This window comes from Scomber japonicus, chromosome 2, assembly GCF_027409825.1.
Source record: "Scomber japonicus isolate fScoJap1 chromosome 2, fScoJap1.pri, whole genome shotgun sequence".
Lineage (NCBI taxonomy): Eukaryota > Metazoa > Chordata > Actinopteri > Scombriformes > Scombridae > Scomber > Scomber japonicus.
Window position 1 is genome coordinate 35,170,812 of NC_070579.1, and position 24,048 is coordinate 35,194,859.

At 41.3% G+C, this 24,048-nt stretch overlaps 1 protein-coding gene across 1 annotated transcript in view; it reads left to right on the plus strand.

Annotated features, from left to right (window-relative positions):
* The first annotated feature begins 742 nt into the window (after positions 1-742).
* Positions 743-24,048, plus strand: part of rims1b (regulating synaptic membrane exocytosis 1b) — a 69,427-nt gene continuing 46,121 nt past the window's right edge. The window contains exons 1-2 of the mRNA XM_053329429.1: positions 743-909; positions 21,412-21,625. Coding sequence (XP_053185404.1) covers positions 743-909; positions 21,412-21,625 — 381 coding nt within the window. The remainder of the gene's footprint in view (positions 910-21,411; positions 21,626-24,048) is intronic.

Genomic DNA, 24,048 nt, shown 5'->3' on the forward strand with positions numbered 1-24,048 from the left:
ATTGACAAAATACTAGAAATTGATGAAGTATCGCGAGAATGGGCAATTAAGGCTATAGAGCAGGTGTGCATTTTGGAACTTGAATGCCAATGTATGTTCTGTTCGTGTGTGTGTGTGTGTGTGTGTGTGTGTGTGTGTGTGCATGTGCAGTCACACTAAAGGCTGCGCTTGCATGTGATGATACTGAGGACCCCATTCTCACATGAGTAAGCGCGCCTCCGCAAAAACCGGAGGAAGGGCTGCATTCCCATTGACTGGGAGAGAGAGAGAGAGAGAGAGAGAGAGAGAGAGAGAGAGAGAGAGAGCACGGACTCCGCCTATACCGCCTCAACATCCAGCTCCAGTGCGACGACGGCGGAGGCACCACAGACCAGCCGAGTGATCCAGGGGTCCCATCAGCTAGACTCAACACCCAGCGTGAAAAACGGAAATGGGCTCCCCGTGAATCCGGGCGGTGGAGGGGAAAGGTGGGCAGGCGGGGGGTGGGGGGGAACGACGACGAGAGTGTGGTGGGAGAGAAAAACCCTGAGAGGACAAACAAAAGCACAACCGAGGGTGCCTGCAACCATGACCGGCTTGCACTATTCACCAGAGCTGCGGCTGCAGCTGCTGCTGCCGCGCTGCCCGCGGACCATGTCGTGAGGTGTGGCTCGGAAACGCTCCGGGGATCCTGTCAGCCGAAACGACACGCCGAGGAGGAGGAGGAGGAGGAGGTGGTGGTGGTGGGGTGGTGGTGGAAAAGATGTCCGCCTCGGTGGGGCCCCAAGGCGGCCCTCGCCCACCCACCGCGCCGCCATCCATGCCGGATCTGCCGGACCTCAGCCACCTCACAGAGGAGGAGAGGAAGATCATTATGGGAGTGATGGCTCGGCAAAAGGAGGAAGAGGAGAAAGAACAAGCCATGCTAAAGTAAGGGCAACATTTTCCGTTACCGTGGAAGTTATAATGCGTAACGCATAGCAATCACCTTCACTACACACCGAGCTGCCCATTATAACCCAGTGTTACCAGTTTGCCTTTGTGATGGTCACACACCCATCACATCCAGTTACCAATAGCCGTCGCTTTTCCTCTAATCAGCCATCATTTTCTGCACTACACAGGTTGATATATTTGTACAGTCTTGAAAGAGGTGGCGGTGTCTTCCCAAATATGTACCCACCAATATAAAGGAAGGATCGAGCAGGAACAGCTCAGGATATTCTTGTGTATGGTGCAAAAGAAGTCAGCATTGGAAAAAAAATAGAGCCGGTGGCCTCGCACGGTTTGCTGCTGGGGTCGATCAATACATTAAAACAACAGAGTCAATCGAGATGACCCGAAAACACGGTCAAACGTGTTACAGGTGTAGATAGCGCTGTGAGGGTGGGGTGTGACAGTGGTGGTGGGGTGGACGGGGGTGGGGGGGTATGCTGAGGATGAATCATAGCATCATTTATCCCTCACCCACTCGTTTTTCATCAATGAGGGGGTGGTGGTGGAAGGGTTGGGGGGGACTGCGCCCCATCCCTCAGTTTACAAATCCAGCAGCGATCACTGCTTTCATTTTCCTTTTTACGCACGCATGCAGGCTGTAGAGTGGCTTTATCAGTGTAGGCTTTAGAAACCGTGCGCGCGCGTGTGTGTGTGTGTGTGTGTGTGTGTGTGTGTGTGTGTGTGTGTGATCGCTTTGACAATAATGGGAACAACAATGACATTATAGCCCATAGCACTGGAGCGACACAAACCGTTTCATAAGCCCGGCAGACGGCCGGTGGTGAGGCGCTGTGTGCGATCATTTGTGCTCCCTTCGGCGGAGAGAGGAAGATGGGGTGTGGTTGGGAATATTAGCAGGCCTGAACTGGACACGATACATAGGTATTAGTAAAAAGACGAGGTATATTGTTGGCAGCTGTAGAAACGCTCTGTGTAATGATGAAACAATCATCCATCACCAAAATAAATCGGAGCAGTTAAGCAGCCAGAATAAGAATTTACCGGTGATGTCTCTCTGATAGATGCTATAGAGGCTATACACAGGCTGTAAAACACTAAAGGAGCATTATAGGAAATGATGTGGGATCACAGGAGATTGCTGTAGGTCACTTTACACTCAGTGTGTCAGATGTTAGAGGAACATTACAGTGGTTTGTCATGAGGGCTGGGTGTGCTACAGCTGCCTTTTTACAAAAGGGGCTGGTTACATTGCAGTTTGATGCCTCAGGGCTTTCCAACACAAGCGCTGGCAATTTGAACCACCAGAGCCTGGATGGCCTGTATGCTAATCTGCTCCATCCACACCTGCACTGGAACATGTGATGGCTCTGTTTCTGGCTCCGAGATGCCCTAATGAAGGATGTTGCCGTTGCAGGCGTGCAGCATCCCAGCCCTCTGGTCTTGCTTCGATTCTAATGGCTGTTTTCATTTCCCGACTGCAGCCTGAAGGGAAGAAAAGAGAGCAGCGTCGGGCCCCCTTGAGAGGAAGTGATGTATTTAATGTTCCATGAGGCACAGCTCAGGTTCAGTCAATAATGCCTTCATCATGTGGCTAATCATTGATGGGGACCAGCACACCATGGACAAAGATTATTTACTACAGTGTGTTTTTGCAAGATGATAATGCTTTATGTGGACCGTATGATTAGGAGTCGCTCTTTCCTCTGTGTACTGTGGGTAATATAAGGAAGAGGTTTATTGGGTGAGACATGTTCTACGTTAGGACAAGATCAACTAAACTTTACATTCATAGTTTAATATCGCACACAAGAAGTGGGATTGTCCTTTTTTTGACATTTTAACACAATGAGAAGTAAAGTGGAAATATGAGGTTTGATTGATTGCTGGTAGTACTAGCAAGAATATCATATGATAATGTCAACCTCTTTTAGCTAAGGTACCTCCTCAGTGAGGAATTAGAGCTCGGTACGCAATACCTTAAGGTATAGACCAACTTACTTATTGGTATCAATCCTTTTTGGACCCAGAGCAGAAAATATGACTATTTGTATGGACTTACTCACAGCCAATCAACGCAAGTGTTCTTCGATGAATAAATATGAATAATTTGAAGACTTGTAAAATGTATTTGTGTAAAAATCTAATCATTTAGTTGTGGAGGAGTGGTGGCATTTTTATGAAATTTAAAACTTCTATTCACATGATGGGTATAGAACGAAGTAGTCAATTGGTATTGGTATCATTTTCCTATCCAAGCACCTTTTACTTGGATTGTGGATGTCCAGCCCTAGTGACGATGCAATGTGACTTATGCGGTAACTAGTCCACTCAAAAAAAGACCAACTATCTAAATCAGAGTCCATGTTGGCTAGTTAGTTAAACTTTCATGATACTGACCTCTTACTCAGATGTTTCCAGAGCTGTCAACTACATCCCATGACCTTCTTTCAATGAATGGAATGAGATCAGGTGTTATTATGTAAGTCACGTGATAACAATGATGGGGACATCATACCACTATCTTTGTGATGGTGTAGATACTGTTGTAGATTTTGTAATGATTTTTGTGTTTTTTTATTGGAGACATAAGACGTGTTGTAGTGTAAGAATCTGATTTGAATGAAGGTGTTCAGCGTGGATTTTGTAGGACGATCTGCTATCCAGGAAACGTATGCTGTATAGTACTATAAACACTTGTGTCTTAGTGTAACTGTGCAACAGGTGTGCTAACAGAACCGATTTACTGGAGAATTTTGATCCCCTGATTTAAAAAAAAACCCACTGATATTGATGGCTATGATCACCTTAATCCCTTGAAATACTCACAGAAAGCCTCATAGACAGTAAAAGGCCCAGTGGAAGTATATGGTCACAGACAGCCATTTGAATATAGATTAGTTTCACCTGGATACACTCTGGCCATCTGGCCAAAGTTTGTTTCCACCAGCCTCTCTTTATAATGCTTACTTTTTTTGTGTAAGGTTTTGCTGAAAGTCACATTATCTTAGTCAGCAAAAGTAATCTCCTAGCCTGGTTCAGAGTCTCTGATTCACTGCACGCATCTCTGATTTGTTCAACCATTCAAATATGTCTTTTTGTGCTCAATGATGGCTATTACTGCTAGTTGGAGAAACAATCGTCCAATCATAAGTTCATAGGCGCAATTAAGAACTGGGATGTCTTCTGTGTGTATATAGCTGGCGAGCTACCTAGTCATCTACATCTATGATACGTAGCAGCAACAACGACAAGAAACATGTGGTCAACCTCTACTGCAGTTTCTGTCTCGATTGAAATTACACAATATCAGGCTGAATGAATAAAGCTACTAAAATCTAAAATGTAAATAGATACCAAAATGTGTGCCTTGCTTTGCTATTGTTAAATGATTAATTTATCCAATAATGTTCTTGATGCAGTAATTGTCTTTCTCAATTTTTCTATTGCCAAAAATATGTGCTTTTAAATCCTTTGGGTTTTATCCAAAACAGTACCATCCAAAACAGTCCTGACCTTGGAACTTTATGGAACAAATTCATGTTCATTGACATTGGCCATAAATAAAAGAGAATTATCCACCCCTTAATGCAGCAGTGAAAATTCACATCCGAAATGAGAACATTCTGTATCTTACGTCAAGACTGTTCCACCTGGTCAGCACTGTCCTATCTGGTTGCTGCATTGCCTGAGACCTGAGCAGCTGCTAGTGATAAGGTTATACTGATACAGGACTTTATCTTTCATGAGTTTAACCTCCAGCATGAGAGAAACTGAAGTGTCCCGATCTGTTGTTCTGCCAGTAGTCCTGGTTCCAGGCTAATAATTTGCTCCGATCTGCCCGTGAGAAGTCCGCACCTGGGTTTTCCCTTTGCTGATTCACAGTGCTAACGAACGCTTTGTCCACCTCTAATACACTATAGACTTCAGAGACTCCCCTCCATTGACTTGCTAAACCTCCATTGACTTCCTAATCCAGAGGATGTTAGTAGAGGGGAGCTGTCATGCTGTGGAGAAAGAGCAAAATGCTGAACGCAGCAGTGACCAACCTCTGATGCTCTGACGCATGCTCTGAGCACAACGGAAATCTTTTCTTTGCATCCCATCACTCCAAATTCCCATCCACCCTTGTGGGTTTTTGAGGTTTCCCAAAATGTAAATATAGAAATAATGTGTAAAATATTGATGTACTCAGCAGAGGGGTTAGACGGAGGTGGATGCACCACAGAGGGCCTTAAAGTTGGTGGTGGGTGGGGTTAATGGATGCAGAGCCCAAATACAAGTAAACACTGTTTTAGTTTGTAGTAGTACTCCACAGGTTCACTGGCACCCACAACTGAGACTTAATGAAGTTATGAGATTACTTTTAATGATACTTTTTTCTGATCTGCGGTACAGTACTAACCCTAAACCTAACCCATGGTTTCCTTAACACCAGATGGACAGAAGACGAAATCTGGACCTGGGGCACAGAAGGAGGGAGAGAAGGGAGGATTTAGAGGTTTTAAGGATTAGAGTGGTCAAAAGAGAGAGAAAAGGGGGGACAGAAAGAACGTTACCCCCCCCCCCCCCCTTTCAAAACCAACACACACACATACACACACACACACACACACACACACACACACACACACACACTGCTAATCTCTGTTTACCAGGACTCCCCAAGGCTGCAGGCTACAGGGTGCATCTAGAGGCCAGTGAAGCCCCCCCTGCCTGTCTGCTGTCTGATATGGCTGCTACTGTCCACTAAGAGGTCACTTGTAGTTGGGTGACCAAGGTCAAGGACAAGCTTTCATTTTTTTAGGGGAAATAACTTGACCTCTCTTCTAACGTGGGACTGAAACAGACAGTTTGGTTCCCAGGGAATTTGAGTATTCTTCCTTAAAGCTGCACTAATCAATATTTTTGTATTAAGAATGAATCAACTGATTACACCTATTCTCAAAAGGTATTGCTCATACTGTGTGACCCCACAGAAAATTATCACTCAACTCTGCAGTTCCTCTTAGCTCTAATGAGCGTTTCAGTGTCTTTCAGCTAATTGTCTTTACAGCCTGCAACAGTCAGGCAACTGTTTGTTAACATGACAATAAAAGCTAATAACATACTAAGTCTAACTAATTTACAAATGAAACTATATCAAATATCTTGGAGTTGTTAAAGGTGGGATTGAAACTGAACTGACAGCTAAAATAGTTAAAAACACTTTTAGTGCTGTTTTATGGAAATTAAAGGGATTTTTACATATGAAAATGTAAGAAAAAAGTATGTACTAAATGTTAGAGTATATTTGCTAATATCGAAACATACTTGCACTTATTTAGGACAATAAATGTAATAATACTTGAAAGATACATGTTTTAGGTGAAATTCTACACATAGCACCAGCTGTATTATATGACATGTCCTAGCCAAAAAACTAAACAGCATTCTCAAACTGAGTAAGGCCACAGTGCTACCAAAACTCAAAACTGAACTGTAAAATATCATAAGAATAGTACAGGCGATCTCTTTAAAGCCACATTTAATTTGAAATCTTCACTAAAGCTCTTGTCTCTCAGAAGCACACATGCATTTGTCAGCTTCTATTTTGGTTTTAGCTAGTTTAGTAGCCAGACGACTGCGGCTGGTTGAAAACAGGAGCAGCTAGCATGATGTCACGTTACCAAATCATGTCTCAAGAGTAGAAGAAAAAAAAGATTGTTGCTAATCTCAACCATGTATTTCTCAGCTAAGATAAAGAGAAACATTTTCCAGAGCAGACTGAAGAGTTTCAAGGTTTCTGGGAGAAAAATGCTAATGTTGAATTATGGATCAGGTCTTAAAAATAGCACACACTTGGAAGCGGTTCCTGAAATATTTAAATATTCAGTTCACTGGCTGCTGTGGATGTTCTGAATTTTTTTTTTCTTCTTGTTAACCTGTTTCAGTTTTGGCCCACTGTTGAATTCCACTAATTAAAGTCTATAACGTGTGTTTGTGTGTGTGCGCATGTTTGTGTATTTTCTTATGTATTTTAATGTATATGAGGGAGCATGTGTGTTCATTCCCACTTTACATGAACATTAACGGGAACACTTTCACATGCATATATACTTTTTCCCACATGCACATATGCTTACACACACACTTCCAATCGTCACACATACACCCCCAACATCGATACAGTACGTCTGAGAGCATTTGTGGTGCAGTACTTATGAGAAGCAGAACACCAAATGCACCACAGACCCAGATGGTGGTGTTGTGATTTCTCGGCCTGTGGATGAAAGCATGCTGAAGGACTGCACATTCTTGCAAAGACAGAATGCTTTTGTTACTGTACACTTTGTCCTGTTGCTTTGCAGCCAGCCTTCACTCTTTTTTCCAGCTGTAGAGAGACTATGAATCCATGTGCTCCGTGTGTGTGTGTGTGTGTGTGTGTGTGTGTGTGTGTGTGTGTGTGTGTGTGTGTATTCAGAGTATGCTGGATTGGATCTTCACACTTTGCTCTTAATTAAAAGAACTCAAAGGCAGTCAGGTGTGTCTGCAACACCTGGAGGAATGGGGGGGGGGGGGGTGCTTGTGATTTTGAGTCGCCTGTCATTTCCACCACATGTCTCAAAAAGCTGCACACTTGCTTGTCTATACACAGAAATCATAGAACTCATTTAAGTAAAAGTATTGAATATAAACATATATCTGCATAGTACATATTGTCCAATATAAGCCAATCACTATGTGGATACCCCTTTTTCATGCACTTATCCCATATATTTAGTTCTAATTAAAGGGGCACTCCACCGATTTTATATATAAATGTGACTCATTATGAGGTGTATTACTCAGACTGTAAAAACAGCGTATTGCTGCCACGTGAGAAATAGAATAAAGGATCAGTATCACATTGTAACAGGAAATGTTTCACGTTATAATATGAAACCAACTTTACCTGTTTAAGATAAATCTTAATTCTAGAGCATACACTGGTATAGTATTTTAGTCATTGGTGAGCTTCCAACCTTGTAGCAATGCTTTTTCTGGGAAAGGCGCTTTTTTATTAATATAATAACACCTATGTGCACAAAACAAGTCCACAAAAAGGGTTCTGACATCAGCGCTTGACCTCACTGATGAATAAATAAATAGATACTCATATATCTAACAATCACATATGGATTGAATTTTTCTGGTGTCCACATACTTTTAGCGATGCACTGTATGTTTAAAATTCTAAAATACAGCAACACCAACACATTTTAAAAACTACTCTTGCTTCCCTCTCTTTTCTAAAAGGAGTGTAAGTGAACATGTCCTCATCCCTCTGAGCTATCTTTAGTCTTTTACTGTCTTGTGTGATTTGGGAAACAGCCGTGTGTTTGCGTGTTGATACAGCTGTGCTGATTTGGGATCTGGTTAATCTTTACCTACAGCACAGGACAGAGAGGACAGAATGTGTGTGTGTGTGTGTGTGTGTGTGTGTGTGTGTGTGTGTGTGTGTGTGTGAGTGAGAGAGGGGGGGGGGGTAGCCTTTCACACTCACAGAAGATGAGAAGAGATGGTGGCTCTTGGTTTGTGGCTGCATGGGTGGGACTCTGGAGTGAGTGTGTTCAGAGAGAAAGAGAAAGAGAGACCTGAGTGAGCCTTGGTGAGTTGCCTCTTTAGTGCTCCCAGACCTCACCAGCATTAAAGTTTAATGAGAATGCATTCTGCTTGGGCTGACCAGGCTCTCTACATCTCTCTCTCCTTCTCCTCCCATCTCTGTCTGTGTTTGTGGTCAGAGGAAGTGATGGGATTATATCATGAGCGGCCACACACAGCATCGTAAGCGAGTCCAAATTTGTACATTAGCCATCTGTTTGTTACCAGTTAACTCATTAGTCATCCTGACTGTGGTTTAAACTGAGTACAATCATTTGACTAACAGCTGATGATTTAAACATGCCTGCTTTTTCTTTAGTTGAGTGGCCATAATATAAGAAAGGTATTACTCCCCAGAGGATCCTGATATAGAAAATAATGGACTACAGTATAATGTGAAATGGAATGATGTTTGTTGTTTCCACCTTGTCTTTTAGTTTCCTTTATTAGAACACATAATTAAGCATTATCACTTCCTCACAAACATACATTGATGTACTATATGTGTATACTTTATCGAATGAATAAATGAATGGTTTATTTTGTTCATACCTTATAAGAAACAAAACTGAACAATTTGTGTGGGTATGCATCTGACAAAACATGATAATACAGGTTTGCACCAAGCCATTTCACACAATAAAATACATGTAGTCGATGAGCATACAATGAAAAGGCTGAACCCAGAGTATCAGCAGTATAAAAGAAAAAAAAAGAAAATTTACTTCAATTTACTATGTGTCTTAAGTCTGACTGTATAGAGTAAAGTCCGTTTGACAACCACTAATCTAGCTGAACATATTGCTATACACATGACTTATACCACACAAACCATTAGTACTGTGGGAGTGGCTGAGTGTCAAGGAGGTAGAGCGGGTCGTCCATTAATCAAAAGATCGGCGGTTCGATTCCCGGCTCCTCCTGTCTGCATGTCAAAGTGTCCTTGGACAAGATACTGAACTCTGAATTGCTCCTGATGACTGTGCCAGAAGTGTGTGAGGGTGCATTAGATCAGAACCTGATGAGCAGGTTGGCACCTTGCATGGCAACCTCTGCCATCAGTGTATGGATATGTGTGTGAATGTTGTCATATATTGGAAAGCACTTTGAGTGGTTGGAACACTAGGAAAGAGCTATATAAGTGTACTTCACTTGTCATGTGATGTAATTTAAAACAAATTACTGTACAAAGATGATGGTTGGACATCAAGCCAAATTTAGGGTATTAAGATCTATATGCCAAATTACATTTTCGCAATACAGTACCTATTTTTATACTATGATACGCTCTTGCCTATACGCTATTTTACATATCGAAGAAGCATCATAGTGGTTGATTGATATGGTTCACTCTGCTCTTACTTCTTTGCTCTTAAAAGTAATACCTCCTGTGATCCTTCAGGGTATTTAGGTACAAATGGCAAATGAATATTATATCTGTGCACTTACCAATAAACTACATTTATTGCTTGACATGAACTTTGTAGATACTGTTTACCTTGCAAGGCAGATGGATTCACAAGATCACATGAGAATCCAGCTTCAAGTAACGTGCTTGTATCTGAACTACCAGTGGTTCGGACCAATCACACCTCATCTTCTGAATCCAGCTGCCTCGCAAAGTAAGACAGTGATAGACGTGATAGACAGATGGTTCATCCAATCACCTGTCATGTATTTTTTGAGCGTGTCTGCCCTCTTCTGAACATTTTCCAGGGACGACTTCTCAGATGGTTCCTTGTAACAAACCATCTGGTGCGTCAGGTTACACACACTGCACAAGAACAACATTTTGGACGTATATGAACCATATTGCTGGCAACGCATCATGCACAACATACTGTATCATAACACTCCAACACACCAATTAATTTAATCTGTCGTTAACTATGTGTGGAAGTTGTTGTGTGTGTGTTTGTGTGTGGAGGGGGGACTATATTATGAAGTGTCGAACAGGAGGAAGAGAAGAAGATGAAGAAGAAGGAGGGGGCAACAATGGAGTGGGCTGTTAGCTGAGGCTGCTGGGATAGAGTGAGGGGATTAGTGGTTGTCCATAATTACTCCACAACTACTCCACCAACTAGAGTCATGGCTTATACGTCACCCAGCAGGCTGTGTGAGGTCAGAGGCTTTGTGTGCTACATGTGATTTATGTGTGTGTGTGTGTGTCAGAATCTGAAAGAGGAAGAAAAAGAGAGCTGGAGAATACAGGCTGGATACAGTACAATGATATGTTTTATATGTATATTTATCAATTACTTGGCTTTGACAGATTGGGATCTGATTTAATGAAGATGAGTCGAGACATTGAGGTATGTGAGGGGAGAGAAGTAAAGGAAAAAGAAAGGGTGAGTGGAATATGAAGGGAAAAGAAGAGGGGAAAAAATGCATGAGGAGTAGGGAGAGAGCGAGCAAGACAAGAGTGCGCACGCACGCACACACACACACGGAGGAAAGAGGAACCCATGCCAAAAAAGCACTCTGCTTCATAAATACGGGTCACTCACATACTCACAACATCAATAAAGAAGAGTTATCAACATCTAAGCAGTGGGGATGGGAGGGGCAGCTGTAGCCTGATGCTATGCTATTGACAGGTACAACAAGCAGATACAGAAGACACAGTAGATAGCCTTCTGATAGCAGCGTTAACCATAATGTATCAAGACAGGGATCAGTCAAGAGGAACTCCAAATTAAGTCTATTTAGTTAACTATGTTGTACAGTACATATAATCACATGGATTATTTTTGTGATTTGTTCTTTCCAACAACATAAATTATCTGAGCAAAAACCAGTTTGCTGCTCAAAACCTCAAAATTAGCTTGTAGTATAAATATTGGCTGACCCGCTTGCTCTTTTACAGTTGCCATGGTAGCTAATACTAAAATACTTCCAAGTAGGGAAAATGTAAAATGGCTTTCAATGACTAAAGGGGCTGACTAAGAAGAGACCTATTATGAATATCCTTTTGTACCTGTATGTTGTATATTTAAGTGGCAAAAGTGTTGCCTTTTAACTTTCTGCTTTCATCAGTAGTAGTAACATCATGCACTGCAAAATGCGTCCAAACTTTAGTTTCACGTTCAGGCCTTCAGGATATTCCACCTATCTAACTTGCGTACATCATTAACATTAACATTAGCTATTCCTCACCTCTTCCTTCCTAGGCCTCTGGCTCAGGGTCCTGCTCGAAAATGACATACCCAACATGAATATAGTATATCTCTGCAACTACAAGGTCTATATGAATAATGATATCACAATAAAGGTAAGACTTGTGAGATACATGTAGAGGTGAAAGCATCAGCACAATGAAGATTGAACACAGCATAAATGAAATATTTAATTTTCGCCCGACAAAAATTTCATTTTTAGAGTGAATAACACCTTCTGAATTATGCTGCTGTAGCCAAAAAACCTCTTGAAACTGTAGCACAACATCTGAACACTGTCTGTGCCAAGTGTCATACTAATAAAGTAAAGCACTGCAAAATTAGAGAGATTTTAGAAGAGATGTGTTTAGGCGCTCAACTCTTGGATTTTTCTTTGACGGTTTATTCAGCGAGTTTTGTAATGGGAGTTACACTGCAGGAATCAGTGAAATATCAGGTTTTATTTGATGTGTAGTTTATGTGGATATCGTGAAATTAAAGATACGAAGACCGCGGTGAAAGCAGGCATGCGCAGTGCTTTGATGGAGGAGCGTTTGTGCTACTGGCGTAATCAGTTGCTTGGTGTTTGACTTGTGTTTCGTTGAGCTGTAAATGGTTGTGCTGGCTCAATAGCTGAGCTTCTTCTGAATAAAACGGTGTGTCATATGTCTATAATCACGCTTGTTTAACTGCCCTGAGACGTTTTTCATTTATGGGGGGGGGGCGCTGTTGCCCCCGCCGGTGAGGGCTCTCTGGCTTACCAGTTATTGTTTACTGCAAGCTAACGCTAGCTAACTAACACTAATTAGCTGTCAAAACGTACTGAATTATGTCCAGGAGACCCCTCTGTCTTTAAATTTTCCTGAAGCACAGTCCATTTTTTAAAAGTATGTTTTGAGGCGGTGTCCAAAATAATTCCTTTTCTATCTAGTGCACTACATTTACCATCCGCCATGTTATTTAAGCGTCCGAATGCTGAGAGTGTAAATATATTCACTACATAATGCCCTCAAAAAAACAAAAAAGTAGTATCAATGACATGTACACTACTTTATGCTTACAATGCAATGCTCCACATTTTAAAGTGAAAACTAGCGTCATGCGACTCTGACCATGACACAAAATGACAACCATTACTTTGGGTTCAAAATCTTGATTTGCTGCCCGCTATCGAGTAAACTATTTAGTGTTTGTTATGTAGGAATAAGTGAATAAGGGAGTGGTTTCAGGCACAGAGTAAATGTACAGTTGATAATAGTCCCTCCTGCTGTTAGCTTGTATCAGTGATGATAAACCCCACATATGGTTCCCTAAATTGTGAATGGGCAGTTTTTCATTTTAGCACCAGCAGTGTGTCCCCATCTCTACACAGAAAAAGCTCCCTTTCACCTCCTCATGAATACTAATGATAGTACTTGTTTTTTTGTTTGTTTAGTATTGGCAGCTCTTCACCTCCCTCTGCTGGACAACATTGATTTAAGTGGCATGGAAAATATGTCATTTCGTACATAAAATGATATACATATGACAATGTTTAATTTACTTTATTTTTTGTATTTATTTAGACGTTTTAAATCCTCAGTAGAAAGGCACTCCATATGTTAGGTGCTAGTGAATACTGATTGGTTTGAGTAAAAAAGGTTTTGGTTGTAAAAGAGTCCCTTTTCTCCCAAAACTTAATGAAATCTAGCATGTGATTCATCTTGAAAATGTGCAGAGAAACGAAAACACAGCAGCTTAGGTTTTATTTCTCAAGCATAGCTCTCTAAAAGCCATGTGCATTAAACTGGCAGGTGTATGTGTCTATATCAGTCCTTGTAGCAATGGATCCTGGAAAGTATGACAGCTGGGCATCAAACACCATCAAGCCAGGGGGGATTGACCAGCTTGTTTGAGAAATTGCTGCCCTATAGATAGATAGATACACACTGGACATCTGGGTGCTTTATTTCTGCTAGCGGGATGACGTTACCATTTTATTAGCTTTTGACAGAAGTGAGAGCCAGATATGTGAAAGTCGTCATGGCTAACATCATGGCAGGCAAACAAAAACACAAAGATATTTGCGTTTGGTTAATCGCCCATCTGTTGCTCTCTCCTTTCCTTCCCTTGCGTCTTTCTTCTCTTCATCACTTTCACACACCACACACTGACACCAGCAGGACTGTGAAGATATTTTAGGATATCTTTTTGACGCATGACTGTCCTGAAATCATTCATTTCTAATGGATTACTAATGTTCCTGCTTTATAAAAAATCCCTTCCTCTTTCCATCATCCTGTCTCCATCTTTTTTTTCCATCATCCACTCCTCTTCTCAAGTGGTATTTATAGAGGCTCCGGATGCATCGGCTTCTCTCCTCCACTGGTCTCTGGCCCACGCTTGTTTCCGTCTTGGCTCTCTTTGTTCATCCTTTGCTTTTTCATTTGTTCTCCACCTCCTCCTCCTCCTCCACCACCTTTTCCCTGTAGAGCTGTTTGTCTATCCATCTTTTTCTGATATTGGACGACTTCTGGGATTGTGTACACACACTCTTCACCCGTTCTTTCTGTCTTCCTGTTACTTTTTTTACCCCACCATCTTCTCCCTGTCTGTGTCTGCTCCCTTTCATTTAGCTCTTTTGATCAGTCCACCTCCACCCATGACTCCTCCTTTCCTTGCTTCCTAACAGTGTGTGTCAACATGTCTGTTGTCTTCCCAGTCTCTGCCTCCATCAGAAACACAGACCTTTTTCCTTCAACACCCTCAATTCTGCCGTCATGGCGTGCTGGGACCTTTGATCCAGTATGCTTGTTTTTGTCTTTCAACTAAAAGCTCCATATCCCTGAAAAATAGGGATTATTTTAGTTGGTGCTGCTGTGCAACAATTCTGCTAAACCTTGCCCCTGAAATGCCACTGTCCAACCCTAGCATAGAAATTGCAACTAGGTGCCACTTGCCATAGCACGGCATGGGGCCTCTGATGAGACTGACACTGGATATTTCAGTTTGGAGGGTGGTGTATTTTTTAGCCTTTCCAAAAACATGAGGAAAATATTATGTGGATCAATTAACAATATTTTTATCTGCTGCAAATGTTAGCACTTCTGGCTAACTACATACGTACCCAAAGAACCCAAAGACAAGAGGCATGTCATTAGCTTTTTGGGGTTACGGGTTTCCTTAGACAATAATCTAAAGGGATTATGCTGTTGATTTTATTGTTATGATGTCAGAGATCTATATACCGTAGTAGCCTTTGTTGCTAAGGTTTTTCCATATGTTGTGTGCGTTGTCCTGATCGGATTTTGGCTCGAATGTGTATGGATATATTTGAGAAGTTGACATTTCATGTAAGAACAAGAAAAAGTTGTGACTACTACTATAATTTATGGTGTTGTGGCGTAGTTTCCGAGAGCCGGCCCATCAGAACACAGTGGGCTCCTTAGGAGGATGGCCTTAAAGAGACAGGAGCTAAAACGGCCTGTTTCAGACAGAGTCTTAACTGAGGGGCTGCATAAAGTGATGGTATGAGATAAATTTGTTTTTTGATCTGTTTTTGTATCATGCAAATTCCATCATTCCATTAAAAATATAGAACTGGAAATGAGCATAATATGTCACCTTTAAGGACTGGAACATCCTCCAAGATGCTAAAACACACATATTAAAACATGTTTTCCTGTGATAAGCATACAAACCACCCAAGGTTTACGTTACAATGGATTACAATTTGCTGACTTTCTGCCTGGGAAATGTAGCTTTGGCCTCAGTCTTTGAACATTATATTATGAATGTGTCCATCATATGCATAAGTAAGACCCCTTTATTAGTTCTCATTTTAAAAGTAATCAGATAGAACTATATAAATGTCAATTTGAGACAGAGTTTTCAACCAGCCCATGAAGTTTTATAATAGCTGATAATATCTGGGAAGTCATTTGTCCTGTGGTTGTTGACTAAAGATATGAAGCCAGGTTGTGTTTACTGCTGTGTGAACTGAAGATCCATTGATTCAAAAATGTGTGCAAATGTTCAGCGGTAAAATTTGCCACAGCTCGTCAGGCTTAAAAAAAGTAACCAAGGGGGGCAAGGCTTTGCGATTGAACCATCAGCACTTCCTGATGAAGACTCTTTCTTTTCTAACTTCTTATATCTCCTCCAACTGAGAAAGAGTCTTCTGCAAGGCATCACCAGGAATCAGCTGATGAGACAGAAATAGTACTGGCCTACACACACACACACACACACACACACACACACACACACACACACACACAGCTTTCCCCTCTCCCCTCCCCATCCTTGGGCAATGTATTCATAGTGGTGCTAATTAACAACTCCACACCAGCGAGCGGTGAAAGAAAGAAAGAGGAGGGAGAAAGAGGAGGGGTGGGGGGAGTCCATGGACATGCTGAGCTGAATATGTGAGGCCCTAGGGGAAGGCAAACCCATACATGTGTATATAGGTTTTTTTGTCTGTGTCATTGTTTGTATTTGCCTGTGTGTATGTGCATGTGGTTGCTGGCATGTGTGTTCATTTCGCACACTTGTTTTGACAAGGCCAAAATGGGGCTAACCCACATCTGGCTCGTTGGCTGTCCCTGCTGGCCCATGGTGCTGACCTAGAGAGAGGAGACAGCCACAGTTCAGCTGGTTCACACCACTCGGAGCCCCAAGATACTGTCTGCCACATGCTAACAGTGTTTAATAGTAACATGTTAGTGTGGAGGAATTAGGCTACCTTTTTCAGTAGAAGTAGTAGTTTAGCAGATTACATTAATGCCCTCTACAATGATTCATTTCAGTTTAAGAGGTGAGCTCATTACGTGTCTTGCCAGGAGCTGGACAGTGTGTATTTTGTCCTGTGCATTCATTGAAAACATTGCGTCAGGATGTGTTCATGTGTAGCGCTTCATGATGTGGCTAACGTATGTCAGAAGATACACCTGGTAATTACAAAACTTTTCTGTTGTGTCTTCTTAGCAGCCTAAATAGACACTTGTACATTTAGCCATTATAGTTGTAGAAGGTTAGTGCTGGCTAGCTGCTTGTTAAACCACAATGTCTAATATTATAACCTCATAAATTTGTTACGGCTAATACCTAGCAACACACATTAAGCAGACATGGAGCAACACATTTATTTTGAGTTGTGTTTTTGCCATGCTAATACGTCCAATATTCCCTCTCCCTTTAGCTCTGTTTTGGTCTCCACCAACCCTGAGAAAAACATCTCTTATCTGCTAAATTCTCCACTATGTTCACCAGCTAATAGCTCACTTTGTACGTCTTTTGCTAGGAAGCTAACGGTAAAGTAAGAGGTTAAAACCCTACATAGAGCTGAGTGGAAGAGCAGTTAGGTAATAATTCTGTGTTGGTTCACCAAACAATCCCTTTTTAAAATTTCACATAACGACAATTAATCAAAATTATTGAATAGTGCAGCTGTAAAATACACGTCCTTTTTTCCCTGCTTTTAAACATTAAAAATATTGAACATCTGAATACTAGAAACTAATGTAACGAAAAATGTAACCAGTTACTGAAACTGTTAATTAGTGGATTCATGTTATTACTTTTTCAGTTAATAATACACCTGTTTGACAGCATACTCTTAATTAGTAAAAGCAGGTCAAGCACAGGTGTAATTAACTGAAAAAAATTCATTTAAATTTCCCAGTCAGCCATTACAGTGAGTCAGCATGCACAATACCAGGGCAATGTTAACTGGTCACCCTAAATGGAAAGCAGTCTTATTACAGTAATTAGTTACACCTGTGTTTTTTTGTACTTTGACATATTAAAACATAATATGAAATTGAAAATAAAGGCATATATGTGATTGGCAGCATTTTCCAAGCCTTACCTTTCATGTATGTTAGCTAGTGGTTGTTTATCATGGAGACCTGGTGTATACAGTATATCGTCCATAGTTTGTGCACAAAAATACACAACATGACCGCAAACCTTTTCATAGTATTTTTGTGAGTTTCACTACAAAACTCTCTTGCAGGGCAAATATTCTGTCTGTTTCGGAGTGAAATGGACTGAAGAAAGAGGCGGTCTGCCAAAGTAAAATATTTTAGTGCACTTTCACCACCTGTGATCCCAGGCATGGTGGCTGACCCCCGGGGGAGGCAGCAGGCTCAGGCATGTAATCGATGAACACACAGTAGAGTGAACACAGAGAGCATGTTCTTACCTGAGAGGACATCTTTCCCTGTGTCTTCACAGAGTGATTATTATCTTTTTCTTCTCTATGGTTGGGATCTTTCATGTATCCCCAGCTGAGTCAAGGTTAAGATGGACATAACTGGACTGTCAGATTGTCTATGAAAAGGTTGTGAATGTAAAGTTTAGATGGTGTCCGTGTGTGTATAGTCGCACCCGTGCATCCATTTGGTGAATACTGGAGCTACGTATGTATATTCTGTGTGTTACTAATTCTTCACAGATCTCTTCCCACTGAAAGAAATGTCACTTTCACTGAATATTGAATGTATTTATTTATTCAGCTTTTTTCTCTGTGCACTGTGAGATCACACATTCTGTGTCATTGTCATTGGTGATGATGCACTGCGAAATTTTGTCTGAATCTGAACAAGAAGTGCAGGAACAAATTAAATCATCATGACTAGAAGCTGCATTAATCAATGCTGTTCTATCGCCTATACCTGTAGGTCAAATGATTATGTGCCATGTGCAAGGAGTTGCTCGTAGTGAGTAATCCTCACAGAATTGTCATCTGAATCTGCAGTTTCCCTCAGCTCTACAGAGCATTTTAATGCTTACTTACTATGACTCACAACTTTACCATATTGGTTAATTCTCACGCTCTCATCCACCTGATTTCCAGTAGCAGCAGGCAGCTGAACTCTTCCTGCCCAGCACCAGACAGCAGATATAGACAAAATTACCAAATAGCTGGTAGCGTATTTAGTGACTAAGGAGCCAGAAAATGTTCTCAATATTTAAAGGAGAGCTAAAAAGAGAGTAAATATTGACATTACATTCTCCAGATGGTGAGAAACACAACTCCAAATGGACATTTGTTAACACATTAGGGCACATGTTGTAGCTTGTTGTGCCTCTCCCACTTGGGCAAGAAAAAATCAATGAATGCAGCATCAAAGAAATTATGTAAGAATCCGAGAAGACAAGATAACATATTTATGGCTGTGACTTGCTGAAGTTTAGAAGAAATTTTAGTGTTTTGACTCATCATTTCCTGTGGATGGAGTAGTGTCCATATATGATATTACAATTGCATAAATCTAGAGCTTCTAAAGTCAAAGAGGACGAGACTGGCCTCACTGCTGCAGAGCTCCTTTATGATTCAGCCTGTGAGCGCAGATTAATTTTTATATTAAAAGACTCGCCTAGTGCGGCTTTAACAGCGCACGTCTGCTGAACGTGTGGAAGAGTTAGAAAAAGACTGATGAAACGGTCGCTCTAAGAACAGGAACAGCTGGTGCACTGACACCCGCTGACACCCAGCACTTGACGCCACCGTGTTACCATGACAACTGACTGTGCACCCTCTGTTTCTGACAGCTGTTCCCATGGCGCCTGGGCTTGGCTCAGCCCCTGGATTCCCAGTGGCAGGATAGATAGCTTCTCGGGGTCAGAGGTCACATTTATGACGTCGCTATCGTGGTGCTCTCTTGTTGTTTTTACACTTGAATTACGTATGGATCAGTTTAATTATGGTTTGTGTCAACTCCGATGTTGTTGATGTATTTGTTATTACTTGTGGCTAAATATAAGCCCACATGAAACCTTTTTGATTGAAAACATACATGTGCAAATTGAAAATCGAATATCTTGTGAGTTTTTTCAAGTGTGGACACTTTTACTTTGAAAAGTTTACTTTTACTTTGATACTTTCTCACAGTATCTATTATATCTGTTCAAAACCATAGCCAAAAGACGTCAGAAATGGGGGTGATGGTATAAAAAGATGCTCTCATGGTACACTGATGATCTTCATTATATTAAGTTATTTGAGCGGCCTGGATCTGCATTATAAAAGGCACAGATGCTTTGATGTTGAGCTCCACGGTTATTATGGGTAGTTGTCCCCTTCAGGCACTGAACTTAAACATAACATACCAAATATTTGAGAAAAATGCATGTAAGGCTTGATAATATGCAAAATATTAGCCTGAAGCTAATAGGCTTAGGCTGCACATTATGGGGGATGTTTGATTCTGTAACCTTGACGTCAATGTGTATTTTGTCAGAAAATAGTCCCCCGTGCTTACTTAAATGCCACTGTTTCTCCCACATTTCATTCAACATACCGCGTCACAGAGGCGCTGTCCCTGTTCCAACCGCTCCCTATGTCAGCTGATTGGCCAAGATGTGTCCCAGACCGCCAGTCGGCTCCCTGTTCCATCTCTGTATGGTGGCAGTCTGCTGTCTCTGCTCTAACAACACACACACAGCTAGAAAAGCTTTTGTGAAGAAGGATGTAGAGTTGGTTTTCTATTCTCAACTCATTTCCTGGACTTAGAGGGTGTCTACATGTTATTCGGCATCTTTATAAAATATTTTTTTGCCGGGAGTTACATCATGTTTTGGGTGGACATCTTGCTTTTTGGTAAAGATTGACAAAGAAAAAACGTTTTTTTTCCAAATCAAGGCACGGCATCGTTCCTGGACTTGGGTCATGGTGGAGGACTGTTATCTGTTTGATTATTCCTACCATGAAAAGCTGCTGACAACAGATCAGGTGTTATGTTTTCTACCTGTTTCCTACCCAGCAGCAGAGCACTATAGACGGGAGGACATGTCTGCTTTCAACAGACCCAGGTGATGCTCAGACAAGCCAGCTAATTTGAAGACTACCACGCTCTTTTGTCTGCATTCTCCTACATTTTATCGACATAACGATCCATTTAAAAACAAAAAAAAACGTCTCTTACTCTTACATCATAGGAATTGAAGTGATTCTGTCACATCGAACCTTTAATGTCCTGCTAACCAGTTTTCCGGCATGAATTTCTCATTTTTATCCCAGCAAATGGTCAAATGTGTGATCGCCAGTTGTCTTGCCATTGTGTGGATGAATTTCACAGCTTGACAAATAACTCCCAGACACGACTGTAAAGTCAGTGTGCTGCCAGAGTCTTAACTAGAGTTTGTCTGCCTCCACAAATAGGCAAATTGGCTGCAAAAGCTGTGAATGAAGCCATCTCCTCTCTATCGCTCTCACTCAGCAAGGTAATTAAAGTGCCTGTCTGGGTCTCCTATATGAGAGCCATGGTATGCTAATGCAGTATTCCTTTGACAGTTCTGTTGAGACAACATTGTGGGTGTTTTCACATGGCCTGATTTGCAATTCACGCTCGGGTTATTTCCATCATAGGCATCGGGGAAGCAGGGAGGGGAAAGGCTGTGAGCCACAGAGAACAAAATTGCGTGTATGATTTTTTGAAAGGCACCTTTCAAGTGGTGCTCTAATTGCCAGTTATTTTGCTGGAGCCGAAATGTTGTTCTCAAACATGCACATGCATTACGTCTCTTTCTGTTTCTGCATTGTAAAAAAAATATTCACTTATTCAGAAATTCCACTGTGTCCTTTTCTGTTTTTGTTTTTATGAATGTATGTATATTTAAACAGGATGTCCCCCTAAAGTTTAACAAAGTACGAACAGCTTCTGAATGTGTGATATAGCATTAATGTACCTCTCCTCTCCTCTCCTCTCCTCTCCAGAACACTGCACCAGCAGTTTGAGAGCTACAAACAGGAGGTGCGTCGCATCGGAGCGGAGACACGGCGTCAACAGACCCAACAGAAGGATGACGCACCCACCTGCGGTATCTGCCGCAAGACCAAGTTTGCAGACGGCTGCGGCCACCTTTGCTCCTACTGCCAGACCAAATTCTGCGCTCGCTGCGGGGGCCGGGTCTCCCTGCGCTCCAACAATGTGAGAACCCTCACCCTTGACCTCCCCCTTTTTATTTCTCCCTCTCACACTCACCTCATTCCAGCTCTAGTCGATGTACAGTACAGCCGTTCTGCTTCTGTGTGTTTGTCACCATCTGCTTTTTTCTCTTCCTGGTCACACTTTGGTGACACCAAAGTGTAATGGAAGAATGTCTTGGCACCAGTCATAGACCCTCAAGGCTCCTTTTTTTAAGTGTGAGGCTGCAGTATTGTGGAATGGTTATAAATCACAGCACTCGAACTCACTTGAACATGAAAGCACATCAGTTATAGCATCTGTGTTGTCCTGTGTCTCCTGTGACTTCACTGTCATCATTTAAGCATGTGACACAGTGGCGCTGCTGTTTGTCTCAAGCAACCTGTGGAAACAAAAAAAAGAATAGTGAGATATGATCTTTAAATATATACTGTAAACCTTACCAAAAACTCACCATAACTGAAAACAATTAATTAAGCTGTAAAAAGTTAAGTTCATAGAGTAGCACGGCAGCTGTAGTTAGCTTGTAGTCACAGTTACAATGGATTCTGATGGCAACCCAGTTTCACAGCAAAAAAACAGATATACAAATGTAAGCCTGTCACAATATTTACGTTATCAACTTACCGTACAATAACATGATAATCAACATCATCATGTCTATATATGGACTTATCATATAATATATGGACATGACCTCAATATTGCCACACTTCACAATAGCAGCCAGACTGCAAAAGCGAGTGGTGTTGCTTATATGGAATTAAAGGTAAATAACTCAGTAGTATACTATAGCATCCACTCTCCAATCCTTACCCCACCCCCCTTGCATTATTATGCTATTATATTATAATTATATCTGTGGTATGAATTGGTCTTAAAATGACAATAATATCGTTTATTCACGATTATTTCTGAGACAATATATCGTCCAACAAAAGTAGTTATCGTGACAGGCCTACACACATGTACAAAACACTTCTAAACAACTCTTGCAGCATTGACCACCTCTTTGCTGTCCTCTCCTCAAAAAAGGCTAAATTGACTGCAAAAAGCATGAACATCTTATGTCAGACAGAAAGAGTAGCTGTCCTCATTCAGCCCTACAGGCAGTGACTTGTTTTGATGTTGTATTCAACTGCCATTAAGCATTTATTATGTGCTGCTGGTTTAATGGCATGGTAGAGACTGGCAGATCATATTTAGAGCCTACAACCATGCTAGCAACACTATGTGGCTATGCTTAGGTGATTTGCACTAAATGCTAGGATCAGCATGCTAAAAAGTTTGCATTTAAAATGCTAACTTTCTGATGATTAAGTTTACAACGTTGATCACATTGAGTTCACTGTCTGTCTTAGCATGCTAACATTGGCTAATTAACACTTAGGCAGTATACAATACAAAGTACAGCTTAGGTTGAATTAGTTTGCTGGTATTCAGTCATAAACAAAAGTATTAGACATGCTGTTGGGGCCATAAATCACCAAAGTTATTGCATTTGATCCTGTGGAGAACATAAATGTCTGTAGCAAAATTCATACATCGTGTTGAGGTAGAACTATTTCACAGGATAAGTCGATTTTGACCTGCCTGGGGGTGCCTGATGAAAAGTCAGGCAATCATCAAAGCCTTTATATTTTCTGGGGAACATGGGATGGCTAAAAAGAAAAACAAACAAAAGAACACAGGTTAAATATAACCAACAGTGAACTTAAGACACTGAGCAACCTCAAAGGTTCACACTATTATAAATCTGTCTGTGAGGAGTCTCAGTCATCCAGGACGTAGTATATCCAAAAGCACTATATCAAAAAGACCCTCTTTAACTCATTGTGGCATCCATCCCTAAACCAAACATATTTGCACTATTTTAAGACCCAGCCCTCTTCCATTCAAGCCTTCTCTGGGCTCTCCTCCAACCTAAGAGAGAGGACCTCCTCCTGGGTATCTTACCTTACTGTGAGCCCTCTACCCTTGGCCTACTGGTCCCCAATCTGTTCAGGATCCGCCCAAACCAGCTGGCATGGACTCACACTGGGACCAAGCGTAGGCAAAGCTCAAAGGGCCAGTGAGATTAGGAGATAAAGATAGTATCCCTGTTGGTAAAGCCATATATATTACTTTCACAGCAGGCAGGCTGTTATATGAAAGTAAGAAGATGAGACTAGTGAGATGTAAATGCTATTAATAACTGAAACAAATGAATAAAAGGATTCATTTGATGGGAAATTGTGGTGAAAATACAATCAATATGGTTTTAATATGAAATGTAATTAATTGAGATGACACCTTGCATTAATTGAATGTGACATTTCAGTTCAGTCCACTAAATAATGTAGTCTAGTAGTTGTCTACAAGATAAATCTCTGTAGATAAAATCTGTTTCCTATGTTTTCAAGTCAGTGTGTTTTTATGCACTGGTG